General features: G+C 36.3%; 1 protein-coding gene and 1 non-coding gene across 2 annotated transcripts; one reads left to right on the top strand and one right to left on the bottom strand.

The window, feature by feature from the left end:
* Nucleotides 1-3,875: 3,875 nt before the first annotated feature.
* On the bottom strand, nt 3,876-3,947 carry TRNAQ-UUG (transfer RNA glutamine (anticodon UUG)). Its single transcript has one exon. It is a non-coding gene; the product is annotated as a tRNA-Gln (tRNA).
* A 1,474-nt stretch (nt 3,948-5,421) lies between these two features.
* On the top strand, nt 5,422-6,489 carry LOC147552700 (heavy metal-associated isoprenylated plant protein 39-like). Its single transcript, XM_086666507.1, has 3 exons — nt 5,422-5,793; nt 5,906-5,987; nt 6,110-6,489. The coding sequence occupies exons 1-3, from the start codon at nt 5,785-5,787 to the stop codon at nt 6,304-6,306; spliced, it is 288 nt and encodes a 95-aa protein (XP_086522633.1). The 5' UTR covers nt 5,422-5,784; the 3' UTR covers nt 6,307-6,489.
* Nucleotides 6,490-14,098: the final 7,609 nt, after the last annotated feature.

Here is a 14,098-nt window from a genome sequence, read left to right as displayed (position 1 = left end):
TTAAGAAAGAGAAAGGACAAAGAATGAAAAATGTTGAAATAAAGCTCAAAAAGAGAAAAAATTAATTGATACCTAACTTTAACAAATGGAATTAAGAATAGGATAGGTCTAAATACAAGTACCCCGTCAAATTGCCCTTGCGCTGGCCTCATTCTTGGCGCCCCCACGGTCCTACGGAGCTCGAACTAGGCCTAATCTATGTTGCACTTAAACAACACGGACTCGAGAGAGTCCACGGGGAGCTCCGAGGGGCAGACCAAGAGCATATTAATAGAAGCCCTCGAATTATAGTGTTGTTTAAGTCCAACACATTTTTTACTTGGTCAACAATAGAAGGCACCTTTGAAAATTCCCTAGGATTAACCCAAAATTTTAGATCTTCCCTTGGTGATCATGGGTTTATCAACTTAAACAAGCACTACAAGAGAAGATGGATAAATGTAGAAAGAGAAAGTGGAAGATATATGTATGCTGCCCTCTGCAATTAAGTGATTGATGGTGGCCACTACTTGCTTGACTATAACTTCCCTTCCCATTTTTCCATAATTCATAAACATTCCCAAAGGCAGGGTTGTGGCTGAAAATTTGGAAGGCCAGTGCTAAATCCTTTTTGGACCCTTCAAACGTAAAAAAAAACGTACTGTATTTTAAAAACAAAATAACAAATGAATTCAAAATAATTTAACTATAAAAAAATAATTAACTATTTATGAATCAAATAATAACGTTATTTTTAAAAGCATTAAAAATTATAATACTCTCTTGAAAAACTTTCTCCTTACAATTTTTAAGCGAAATTATCAATTAAACTTTCACAATCAGTTTTGTTCAAGAACCCACTTTAAATTATAAACACAACATTAAATTAGTAAAAAAAAAAGAAAATCTAATGTCCCACCAAAATTTAGATACCGGATTAAAATTTGAATAATATTTTTGTAATCGTCATATAATAGTTGGTATATTGAATATGATTGAATTTCCGAACTAAAGAAAAACTACTATATTGAAATGATATACACTTTGGCTTCTTTTTTTTAATATTCAAATAATAAATTAAAAATTTGGTAAGAAATCTAGATCTTAGAAACAAAATAAACTGTACAAGAATAAAAAGATTGGAAAGTTTGATTGTTTAGGGAGGGTAAAATATAATAAAATAATAATAGGAATAATCTCTACCCTTAGATAGCAAATTATTTCCTACTAAAAGATATACCCTTTTTAAAGATAGTCACCATATTACCCATTTTTAAATGAGTTAATTCCTATATGGCCCCCTACTTTGTGACCAGCTTCCTTTATGGCCCCCTTTTTTTCGTAAATTCAAATATGACCCCCTATTTTCAGACAAATGTCATTACTACCCCTCTTATTAATGTATTTTCAAAATAAAATAAAAAACAAAACCTAAATTCCACCTCACTTCCTTCTCCACCACTCATCTCTCTCCAACTCACCTCTCTCTCCAACTCACCTCTCTCTCTCTCTCTCTCCAACTCATCTCTCTCTCTAACTCACCTCTCTCTCTCTCCCCAAGTCACTCCTTCTTCTCCGACCAAGGTCGCCGGCCGGAAAATTTTTCCAACCGGCGACCTTAAAAAAAAAAAAAAAAAATTTTTTTTTTTACTTCTTCTCTCTCTCTCTCTAGAAACTTCCCCTTCGCCGGAGAAGGTCTGTTCTTGAACAGACCACGAAGGTCTGTTCTTGAACAGACCACGAAGGTCTGTTCTTGAACAGACCACGAAGGTCTGTTCTTGAACAGACCACGAAGGTCTGTTCTTGAACAGACCACGAAGGTCTGTTCTTGAACAGACCTTCTCCGGCGAAGGGGTTTCCCCTTCGCCGGAGTTTCTAGAGAGAGAGAGAGAGAGAGAAGAAGTAAAAAAAAAAAATTTTAGAGAGGTGAGTTAGAGAGAGAGATGAGTTGGAGAGAGAGAGAGAGAGGTGAGTTGGAGAGAGAGAGAGAGGTGAGTTGGAGAGAGAGAGGTGAGTTGGAGAGAGAGGTGAGATGATGTGGAGAGATATGTGTGGGGGAGTAGGAAGTGAGGTGGAATTCAAAATTTTTTTTTCTTTTATGTTGAAAAAATACTAATAAGAAGGGTAATCAGGACATTTACCTCAAAAAAGGGGGTCATATTTGAATTTACGAAAAAAAGGGGGTCATAAAGGAAGCTGGTCACAAAGTAGGGGGCCATATAGGAATTAACTCTTTTTAAATAGGCTATTACCTTAACGGTTGTTTCTAATAATAAACCCTCTTCCTCTCTCTCTCTCTCTGTATATATATAGTCCAACACCACAATTCAAGCTTCTAGTATTTGTTTTAGATTTCATCTTTGTATTTCTTTTTACCTTTACCTCCTCTTCCAAGATTTCATGGCTCAGGTCCTCTCTATCAAATCACTAAACTTTCAATCTTATATTATACGACGTACTATAATATCTAGCTGACCTTTTTCTTTATTTTTTTTTTCACAGAAAAAGATGATCGTAAAGGTCAAGAATATGACAGATGATACAAAAAGACAAAAAGCCTTTGATGCTGCTCTTGATATTTATGGTATTAAAAAAAAATCATCTTCAATTCTTGTTTTCTCTTTTAATCAAGTAGTATTTATAATCAGATTAAGGAACTACTAATTAAGATTTGGGGTTATATATGGATAAATTAATAATGTAGGAGTGGACGGAATTACTGCTGATATGGGGGAGCGAAAGTTGACAATTACAGGAGAAATGGACACAAAGGCAATTGCTAAAAAGTTAAAGAAGGTTGGAAAGATTAATATTTTATTTGATGGACCAGCTAATGAAGAGAAGAAGGAAGAAAAAAAAGGAGATGACAAGAAGAAATCTAGTTGTTGTTTATTTTAATTTTCAGCTCAAGGTTTTTTTTTTTATCTCTATATAACTATAGATTAGTAATTTCTCTACAAATATGAAGAGAAATTAATACTTATAATTTTGACGTAAGTATATTTCTTTGGGAAACCCCATTACTCCTCTCTTAAGTGAACTAATGTGTTTGGGTTAAATTCAATTTTAGTACTATGATTATGCATTTTAAGATTGTCAAAGTTCCATCTTTGCTCAACTTGGTAGGAAACTTTGGTGGGAGCTCCCTTCAGTCCAAGAACGAAATGCCAATTTATCTTCCTTATCATTCACTCAGTTACTAAGTTGTTGTTCCGTGATTTACTTAGTATTTGGATGAATGAACTGACAGATAATTAAATCTTTAGACCACCCATGATGGACTGAAGAAAGCTCTATTTTACAAACTCCCCTTTCCAAACAACATATCATATGGGCCGGACTGAGGTCAGTCGGTGGGTCTAGCCGTCTAGAGGACCCAAGGTAGTCCATTGGTCATCCAAGGCGCGCTCAAAGGGCGACTCTCCGTGTCTTTCTTACCCCGTCTATCTTTCTTTTTGGGAAACTGAAACTTCAATATAACAGCAGAAGTCAATAAGGGAATACATCATCTTGAAGTTACAATTAAATACAAAGAACCAAATTACACTAGAGTGATTGATCATCATTCATGAGTGCCTCTTCGGCCAAATTATGGGCTTCACAGTTTGCTTCTCGTGGGCAGAACTGGAGTGTCCAAAAGGGATTCATAAGACATAGTACTGGGCCTCTTTCACAAGTGGATATAAACAGGCACATTCTAACGGGAGCAGTCATGGAACAACAGGTCACAGACTGGACAGAGCGGTTCTGTCTGTCTATGTCTGATCCATATCTTGGACTAAGCTTAGTAGCCTAATTTCGTATGGTGCCATTCGAAGCTGAGGCTCGTGCCTAAAATCAACCAAAGGACTACAAACTTTATTAGAGGGAATAAAAGTAATGAAGAAAGGGAAAAAAGGTCCTACCGGGAGTCGAACCCAGGTCGCTGGATTCAAAGTCCAGAGTGCTAACCACTACACCATAGAACCTTACATGTTTCCTACCGTAAATACAAATATATTTATCGTTGAGTTTCCTCTTACGGACTAACAAGTCGAATGATGAGAACTTAGACAAAGTTTAAGGCTCTATGTTCTTGGGCTTTAGTTATTGATTTAACTTGGGCGGTTATCGTATTTATCACATCTTGAAGAAGTATCAATGTCTTGTAATGACTAACTCAGATCGTAGTCGATTTCTCAAAACAAAAAGATATAAGGTTTAATGGGTGTAATCTAGATAAACCGATATAATATAAATCAAATGATAGAGTACCACATGAGTGGAAGAATATATATTAATCTAGATCGATCAAATCACTCCCTTTAGAAAGAGCGAAAAACTATAGCGCCTTTCAATTGTAGTAAAAAAGTGTGGAATTTTGGGTATTTATATCTGCACCGAACCCTGGCTTCACTCACAGATGAATGCCTGTAGACACAAAATTTTCACTTGATAGAGGTCAAGTGGCGTCTATAGCCTTATTAGAGTAGCCTATCTACATCACGTTAGGGTTGGGTTGGGGAAGGCCCAATACTTTTTGGAAGGACCCAATTTGTTGATGGATGCGGCCCTTGTCAATTTGCAACCACCCTACCACCGACCACCATCACCACCATTACACCTCCATGTCCCCTAACCATACCTCTAAGGCTCCACCACCATACTTCCATCACCCATCACCGCATACCTTCACGCTTCACCTTAACAATTCCATTACAAGCACCATCATCTTGCCTCTATATCATACAAGGACGAAACCAGGAATCAGAATAGGGTCTTTTCTTTACACTTTATTCATGGACTGTACTACCACTAGACCAAGATCCTATGTGCATGTGATGTATAAAAAAGACAAATTATTGGGCCGACCTCACCCTTGGCACCCCCGCGGACTGGTCAGTCCTATGGCACTCGGAGTGGGGCTAATCCGTATTGAACTTAAACAACACGTCCAACATGAACTCAGGACGGTCCACGGAGAGCGTCAAGAGAGAGGCAAGCCAAGAACATACGAATTGAAGCCATCTTTTTTCTGGAAATTGACTAAGATGTACGATAGTCATTACAATTGTGTTGATACATGATGCGATAAACACGATAATTGTCGAATTTTAACAAGAACAGGCTAAAGCCCAACTAAACTATGGCCTGAAGGCCAACTACATTATTTATTCCCGTAATAATCTCAAATTCAATAACTCAAAGATCCCACCTCATCTGGAGATCGAACCCGTGACCTCCAAAGATTTGTGGAGTTTGTATGGGCGGTTATCGAGCTTATGCCAAATGTAATGACTATCGTTGATCGTAGTAAATTTCCAAAAAAAAAAAAAACAAGGGTTGACACGAATAAAGCCATTGAATTATAGTGTTGTAGGCTAAGTTATAATGTCGCACTAGTATGGAGAACAAATTTTGTACTTGGTCAAGAATAGAAGGCACCTTGCTTGGTCTTCCCTTGGTGATCATGGGTTTATCAACATATGCAAGTACAAGAGAAGAGAAGATGAGTAAATGTAGAGAGAGAGAGAGAGAAAGTGGAAGTTATATACCGCCCTTTGCAAGTGATTGATGGTGGGCACTACTTGGTACTTGCTTGACTATAACTTCCCTCCCCATTTTTCAACCATTCATAAACATTCCCAAAGCCTCTCCATTTTTCAATCCTCACCCTTTGTTTCTACTAAACCCTCTCTCTCCCTCTCTCTTGTGCAACACTTATTCTTTTTCCCATAAAATTAAACCACCCCATAATTCAAGCTTCTAGTATAGATTTCATTTTTGTACTATATCTCTTCACCTTACCTCCTCTTCCTAAATTTCATGGCTCAGGTCTCTCTCTCTCTCTCTAGATCTCTCTATCAAATCACTAAACTTTCAATCTTATATTATACTACTATAATCTCTAGCTGACCTTTTTCTTTTCATTTGTTTTTTGTCACAGAAAAAGGTGATCCTAAAGATCATGAATATGACAGATGAAAAAACAAAACAAAAAGCCATGGAAGCTGTTGCTGATATTTATGGTATTAAAAAAAATAATCATCTTCAATTCTTGTATTCTCTTTTAATCAAGTAGTATTTATAATCAGATTAAGAAACCACTAATTAAGATTTGGGGTTATATATGGATAAATTAATAATGTAGGAGTGGACTCAATTACTGCTGATATGAAGGATCAAAAGTTGATAATTATAGGAGAAATGGACACAATTGCAATTGCTAAAAAGTTAAAGAAGGTTGGAAAGATTGATCTTTTATTTGTTGGACCAGCTAAAGATGAGAAAAAGGAAGAAAAGAAAGAAGAGAAGAAGGAAGAAAAGAAAGATGACAAGAAGAAATAATCCAAAAATTAGTACTACTAGTAAGTTCTTAATTAATTATTGATATGGTTTTCTTTTTAGCTCAAAAGGGTTTTAATCTCTATATAATTATACATAGTAATTTCTCTACAAATGTTAAGAGAAATTAATACTATAATTTTGACCTAAGTATATATGGGAAATGAATGAAAAATAATGTTACTACGTAGTATATATTGTTTTGGGAAACCCATTACTCCTCTATTAACTATTGTGATGGTCCTTCTATTGATGTTATGTGTTTGGGTATCATTCAACCTCAGGACATTTCCGAACGTCCATGGCATTCAATCATAAACATTTCGAAATTTACAATTTTGTGGCATTCGCAAGTCGACAGACATGTTAAGTGTTAGTTATGGTTATGTCATAGTTAGTTATACTTATGTTAGTGTTAAGTGTTAGTTATGAGAGTGAGGTTTATGTTTTGTTTTTGTCCCTTGATCAAGGGCATTCTTGTAACACTTAAACCCTATGTTCATCTCTATAAATACTAAGGAGCTCTACTCGAGAGAGTATCCCTTGAGGTTTTCAACATTCTTCATGGTATCAAGAGCCTAAAAAGATCTCAAAGTTTTCAGTGCCTTCTTCCTCCTTTTCTTTTTCTTTTTCTTCATCCTCATCTTCAACTTCCTTTCCTTTCAATGGCAGCTCCAGTCGAGCAATCTAACCCACCCATTATTGAAAGTCCATCAACTCCAATCTCCATTACTCCCTCTTCCCCTGTTCCCTCCCCTACTATTTCTACTCTTCCTACCTTGACTAATATTGCCAATCTCATCTCTATTCGTCTTGATCATTCTAACTATCTTCTTTGGAAAAGCCAACTCCTACCCATTCTCCATTCTCAAGACCTATTCAAATTTGTGGATGGCTCTCTTCCTCCACCATCACCTACTCTCCCTTCTGCATCTGATTCTTCCCCTATACCAAACCCTGACTATGTGTATTGGTATAGAGTCGACCAGATGTTACTCTCCTGGCTCAATGCAACTCTAACAGAGCCCATTTTAGCTCAAGTTCTTGGACTTAACTCTTCAAAAGCAGTATGGGAATCACTTGAACAAACCTTCTCTTCCCTTAACTCTGCTAGACTTATGAATCTCAAGCTTCAACTCCAAACATCAAAGAAAGGCTCTCTCTCTATTTCTGATTATCTTCTTAAACTCAAAACATTATATGATTCACTAGCTGCTATTGGTCATCCTGTGGCAGATGAAGAACTAGTTCTTATTGTTCTTGCTGGTCTTGGACCTGAATATGAAAGTTTTGTGACCTCTGTCACTACTAGAGCCATTCCTCCCTCATATTCTGAACTTCACTCTCTTCTTCTTACCCATGAGTTCAGACTTCAATTCATTTCCACCTCTTCAACCAATAACCCCACAGCTCTTCTCACTCAAACACCTTTACCTCCTTCATCTTCATCACCCCCTTTTTCTCGCTCATTCAACCCCAATCAAAATTTCAATAGGGGCTATAGGGGTCGCTCTTCTTACAGAGGTGGTGGTCGTGGAAGAAACTCCAATAGAGGAGGTTATTCAAGAGCTTCTGTTCTAGGTCCACCTCCATCTAGGCAATCAATCATCTGTCAATATTGTGGCAAGTATGGCCATACTGCTCGTCAATGTTATTCTCTAAATCGAACAAATGAGCTGAATCAGTCCTTTGCTGCCTTAGGGATTGATTCCATTACTGCTGATCCACATTGGTATGTGGACTCGGGAGCCACTTCACATATAGCTTCTGATGCAGCCTCTCAAATTTCTCGATCAGAAGCTGCTCTCCCTGAAAGTGTGATGGTTGGAAATGGTAACACAGCTTCTGTTAATGGTGTTGGTAACTATCTTATCCCTTTCTCTAATATTATACTTCAAGATACTTTACTCGTTCCTTCCTTCAAGAAGAATTTAATTTCTCTCTCTAAACTTCTTGTTGATCTAAATTGTATTGCCATTTTTCATCGCCATGGTTTTCTGGTTCAGGACCTTCCCACAGGGAAGACACTCCTCGAAGGCAAGATGTCTAATGGTCTATTCCAAGTCTCTCCTCCATCCATCAGTACTCCTTCTCTCAATCTCTTTGCTCAAGCTGTTCCACCTGGTTCTCGCACCTCCCCTGAAGTTTGGCATCGTCGTCTTGCACATGTCAACAGTTCAAGCTTTAAGTTTTTAGTTAATCAAAAGTTATTACCATTATCTAATTCTGTAATGACTAAGTTTAAATGTGATAGCTGTGTTTTGGGTAAACACCATCAATTTCCTTATCTTTCAGTTAATCATCAATCAAAATTTCCAAATGAGCTTATTCATTCTGATCTTTGGGGTCCATCCCCTACTTTATCTAATTTAGGTTATCGTTATGTATTATTGTTTGTTGATGATTATACTCGATATACCTGGATTTACTTTCTTAAGAACAAGTCAGAAGTCTTCTCTCACTTCAAAATTTTCAAACAAATGGTAGAAACCCAATTCTCAAAGTCTGTTCAAATTTTCCAAACTGATGGAGGTGGAGAGTACATTAGCAATGAATTCTCTGATTTTCTTACTCAAAATGGAATTATCCATCGCAGAACTTGTCCCCACACTCCTCAACAGAATGGAGTGGCTGAACGAAAAATTCGACACTTAGTGGAAACAGCACTCTGTCTTCTTCATCAGTCCTCTGCACCCATTAAATTTTGGCCAGATGCTTTTCAGACTGCAATTTTTACAATCAATCAGCTTCCCTCTTCGATTCATAAAGGTATCTCACCATTTGAAAGATTGTTTCACAAGAAACCCAACTATAATTTCCTTCGATCATTTGGCTGTCTCTGTTTTCCACTATTAACAGCATATCGATCTTCTAAGCTTGATTTCAAATCTAAACCATGTATCTTTCTTGGTTATAGCATCAATCACAAAGGTTACCGTTGTCTGGATATCAATTCATCTCGAATCTATATCTCACGAAACGTAATTTTTGATGAATTTCAATTCCCTTTTCGGTCTTCTTCTTCTATTCCAAACCCTAATTCCAACTTTCCCCTTTTTAAAAACCCTAATTTCCCTCCACTATCTCTGACGTGGTCAGTCCCACTCAGAGACTCAGAGCTCACTGGTCCACCTGGACCACCTCGCCCACACATTAGCCGTCCACCAACTCAACAAATCTTACGCTCCACTCACATCAGTGATCGTCACCCACCTTCTAATCCAACGGCTCCAGTGGTTAGTCACTATAACTCATCTTCACCCACTACTTCATCACCCACTCCACCTCTCGACAATCAGTACCCTACATCTGACGTCCATGTGGCCACCAACCCTTCTTCATCAGACCAGTCAGCCTTTTCTGAACCCACCACCAATACCCTAAACCAACGGTCGTCTTCTCCAACTACCTCACTTCTAAATAACCAGACATCATCTTCTCCACCTGTTCATCAACCTCCATCTTCATCTCTCCCATCCAAACCTCCTTCCACAACATCTACTCACCCTATGATCACTCGAACTAAGGATGGTACTCGAAAACCAAAGGTCTTACTAAGCTCTGTTTCTCTATCTAGCTCTAGGGATTCCAATACTTTGGAGCTTGATGAACCCACTACATTTCATCAAGCTTCGAAGCATAAGCATTGGATACAAGCAATGGAGGACGAAATGTCTGCACTCCATAAAAATAACACATGGACCCTCGTCCCTAAAGATCCTAATATGAATATTGTCGACTGTAAGTGGATTTTCAAAGTAAAGCAAAGAGCAAATGGTCAAATTGAGAGGTACAAGGCTCGGCTAGTGGCTAGAGGCTACTCTCAACAACATGGGATAGATTATGATGAAACTTTTAGCCCTGTAGTGCGTCCAGCCACCATTAGAGCTATCTTATCTCTTGCAGTTTCTGGTTCTTGGTCTATAAGACAATTAGATGTGAAAAATGCCTTCCTAAATGGTGATTTATCTGAAGCTATATTCATGAATCAACCCAAAGGTTTTATTGATCCGAGATTTCCTAATCATGTTTGTAAATTAAGAAAAGCTCTATATGGCCTGAAGCAAGCTCCTCGAGCTTGGCACTTCAAATTCAGTTCCTTCTTATTTCAATTGGGATTTCTTCAATCCATTTCAGACCCTTCAATGTTTTATTATAATTCTTCTTTGGGATTAACCATTTTGTTACTTTATGTGGATGATATTATTGTGACTGGGTCTTCTTCTCTATTACTCAATCAATTAATTCAGAAGTTGAAGACCAAATTCGATATGTCAGATATGGGTGATCTCAAATACTTCTTAGGGATGGAGGCATCTAGAGACTCAACATCAATCATTCTCACTCAATCCAAATACATCAATGATCTCTTACACAAATTTGGTATGGCAAACTCCAAATCAGTATCCACACCTGTCCTCTCTGGTAAGAAACTTTCACAACTAGATGGGGAGACTTTATCAGATGCCTATCCATTTAGGAGTCTTGTTGGTGCACTACAATACCTAACTCTTACTCGACCAGACATCTGCTATGCTGTAAATCAAGTGTCAAAATTCATGTCTTCTCCTTCTTCAATTCATTTAACTGCAGCCAAGAGAATATTGAGATATCTAAAGGGTTCAATAAATGAAGGAATTTGCATTCGAAAATCATCATCAATGCCTATATTGGGTTTCTCTGATGCAGATTGGGCAGGTTCTCCTGATGATAGAAGATCTACCTCTGGTTCATGTGTATATCTTGGTCCTAATTTGATTTTATGGTCTTCAAAAACACAACCAACAGTGGCAAGATCCTCAGCTGAGGCAGAATATAGAGCTGTTGCTCACACAAGTGCAGATGTGATCTGGTTGAAGAATTTGCTTCAAGAGCTTGGGTTTCATGTTCAAACACCTCCCATTGTTCACTGTGATAACATAAGTGCTACCTATCTTGCAGTAAATCCCATCTTGCACTCAAAAACTCGACATGCTTCCATTGATTTTCACTTTGTTAGAGAACAAGTTGCAGCCAAGAAGTTAGTGGTCAAGTTCTTACCTGGTAGTGAGCAAGTAGCTGACATATTTACAAAGGGTCTCTCCACTTCAAGGTTTAATGATCTAAGATTCAAGCTCTCCCTTGTCAAACGACGTTCGGCTTGAGGGGGGATGTTAAGTGTTAGTTATGGTTATGTCATAGTTAGTTATACTTATGTTAGTGTTAAGTGTTAGTTATGAGAGTGAGGTTTATGTTTTGTTTTTGTCCCTTGATCAAGGGCATTCTTGTAACACTTAAACCCTATGTTCATCTCTATAAATACTAAGGAGCTCTACTCGAGAGAGTATCCCTTGAGGTTTTCAACATTCTTCAAGACATTGGTATTATTCAATAATATATTATTAAATTTTCTCATTATTATAATTGTCATTAATATTAAATTCTCAATTTTGGTATAAATTATCAATTAAATAGTTATTGTCATAATTGAGAAGAGAGAGATATCCAGTTGTTTTCTGAGAACAAATTTGACTTTGGTGTAGTCTCGAAACACAAAATAGTTGTTTACAAGTAAAAATGTGTAGTAAATAGGTTGTCGGTAGGGAAGTCTGAATGTATAACATAAAACTTCTTGCTAAAATGTGAACCCTAGCACCGCAACTTTCATTCTTGCACGTAAGCACATCACACTTATTTTCTTTCACGCCAAAAATTGAAGGTTGTCCTACTCAATTTAATTCAAGTGCTCCCACACAATAATAAAGAGAAATAAATGAAGTTGAAGAGGTCGGTTGGAGTCTGGGCAAACAAGGGGTGTCATTTAGATTCTGATTTGATAATGTTAAGTTGTAGAAACTTTTTAAGTTATGATATCAAGAAATTTTGTTGAAAAAGTCGCACCCTCTGTGCAAAGTACAATTGTTCTCTTTGAACATTTATACACGTATGTGTTAACATAAATATATAATGTTGGTTAAAATGCAGAGTCAACACATGATTTGGTAAATGATGTATTTATAATGGGTCAAATTTACTCAAATGTATTTTTATTTTATTATTATAAATGGCTATTTAGGTTTACAAAATTATCATAATAACTAAAAACTCCTAGATTTTTTCCTAAGTAGTAGTTACCAAAATATTATGGTTAATGATATATGAAGTTTGAAATAATATGAAAAATTACTAATCAGGTCATTTCTTATTATTTTTGTTCCTAGAATACCCTCCTACTAAAACTACTTTCTCTCCCAAAAAATCTCAAATCTTTTTTCATCGTTTTCTCATTGTTCTTCTTCTTCTTCTTTGTTGGTGAATCATGGTGATTTTATGACGACATTTTTCATGCGATCACATCTATCTCTCTCCATCTCTTTAACAATTAAATCAATCCATGGGAATGAAAAATGAATCGATTGTGAGAAACCAACTTCGTTTGAGATTGATATGATAATCACTTTAGGATGATTTCAGTGATTTCTTTTCATTTCGTTTGGGTTTTGAGGTTTTGAGATTTTTGGCTTTTCCTCCATTTTTGTCAGTTCTGAACCGTTCTCTTATTCAGGTCTTCTCTCCAACAAGTTAGAGAGAGAAAGTTAGACAGAGAAAGAAAGTTATAAGTTAATAAGCTATTCGGATCACATCATGAAATCGATTAACGGGATCAAAACAAAAGAAACTCAATTCAGTTCCACCATACGAGGATAAGTTTGAATCATCATCATGTTTGAGTTCATGTAAGGATCTTAATCTCCATTGCTTCTTGTGTTGTTGAAATTCATTAATTCCTGCTAATTTCTTTTTAATTGTTTTTGTTGCACTTATTTGACTGAGTAATTAATAGAAAAATCATGTATTTTGATTTGGTAAAAATTTATAGATTGTGTTTGATTAGGGCTTTGGAGTGATAGAATACAATTTGTTAAATTTTGAAGCTTAAAGAGGGGAGTTAGTAGTAATGCTGATGTTCTATATACATAAATTTGAAATTTAGGTCAAATTAACTGAACTTGCAGTACAATCTCAAATGATATGACATAAACTCTCGTCAAAATTCTAGAACTTTTAGCTTACTTGAAATATCTAGAGGCACTGTTGATTACAATTTATATTTATTCTCCAAGCTAGTAAATAAGGATAATGTAGTTCAAAAAAAAGGAAAATGTGTATAAAACCAACATATGATTGTGGTTTGTGGCAATAGCAATGTAATGATTCACATCCAATAACACTCCTCCCAGTGTTATGCCAAATATACTCGAACTACAAATTTTGCTCTGAGACCATGTTAACTGATCGAGGCTCACTTTCTTTGAAGGAGGAATTAAACTCTTATGACATGGATAAAAACCATTTTGCAACTCAAAATTATAATATTTCGCAAAGCTTGCAAATCATGTTTGCAGTCTATATTTTGCAAACACAGTTTGCAGTTTACATTATGCAAACACATGTTTGTAGTTATGCAAACATGTTTGCTGAACAGATTTATGCAAACACGTTTGCATAACAGACTGTTGCAAACACGTTTGCATAACAGATTGTTGCAAACACGTTTGCATAAAAACGTAAAGGAAAAAAACGTCGTTTTTTTCTGGATTTTTTTTTTGAAAAAAAGTATTGAAAGTGGACCTCGTTAGAAAGCTAATGAAAAATCATTTCTAAATATATAATTTTTATAGAAATCCGACATCTCAAACAAAAGTTATATCGATTTAAAATTTAAAGAAAAATAAAAGAATTTAGTTACACAAAATGACAAAAAGGGGTATTTTAGTATTTGCACACTTTTTGACCTGAATAACAATTTTCAAAT

This window comes from Eschscholzia californica, unplaced genomic scaffold (genome assembly GCF_041429995.1).
Source record: "Eschscholzia californica isolate CP2 unplaced genomic scaffold, dmEscCali1.0.p SCAF_3, whole genome shotgun sequence".
NCBI classification, from domain to species: domain Eukaryota; kingdom Viridiplantae; phylum Streptophyta; class Magnoliopsida; order Ranunculales; family Papaveraceae; genus Eschscholzia; species Eschscholzia californica.
Note: the sequence above shows the minus strand (reverse complement) of the source record. Positions and strands in the feature narration are given on the sequence as shown.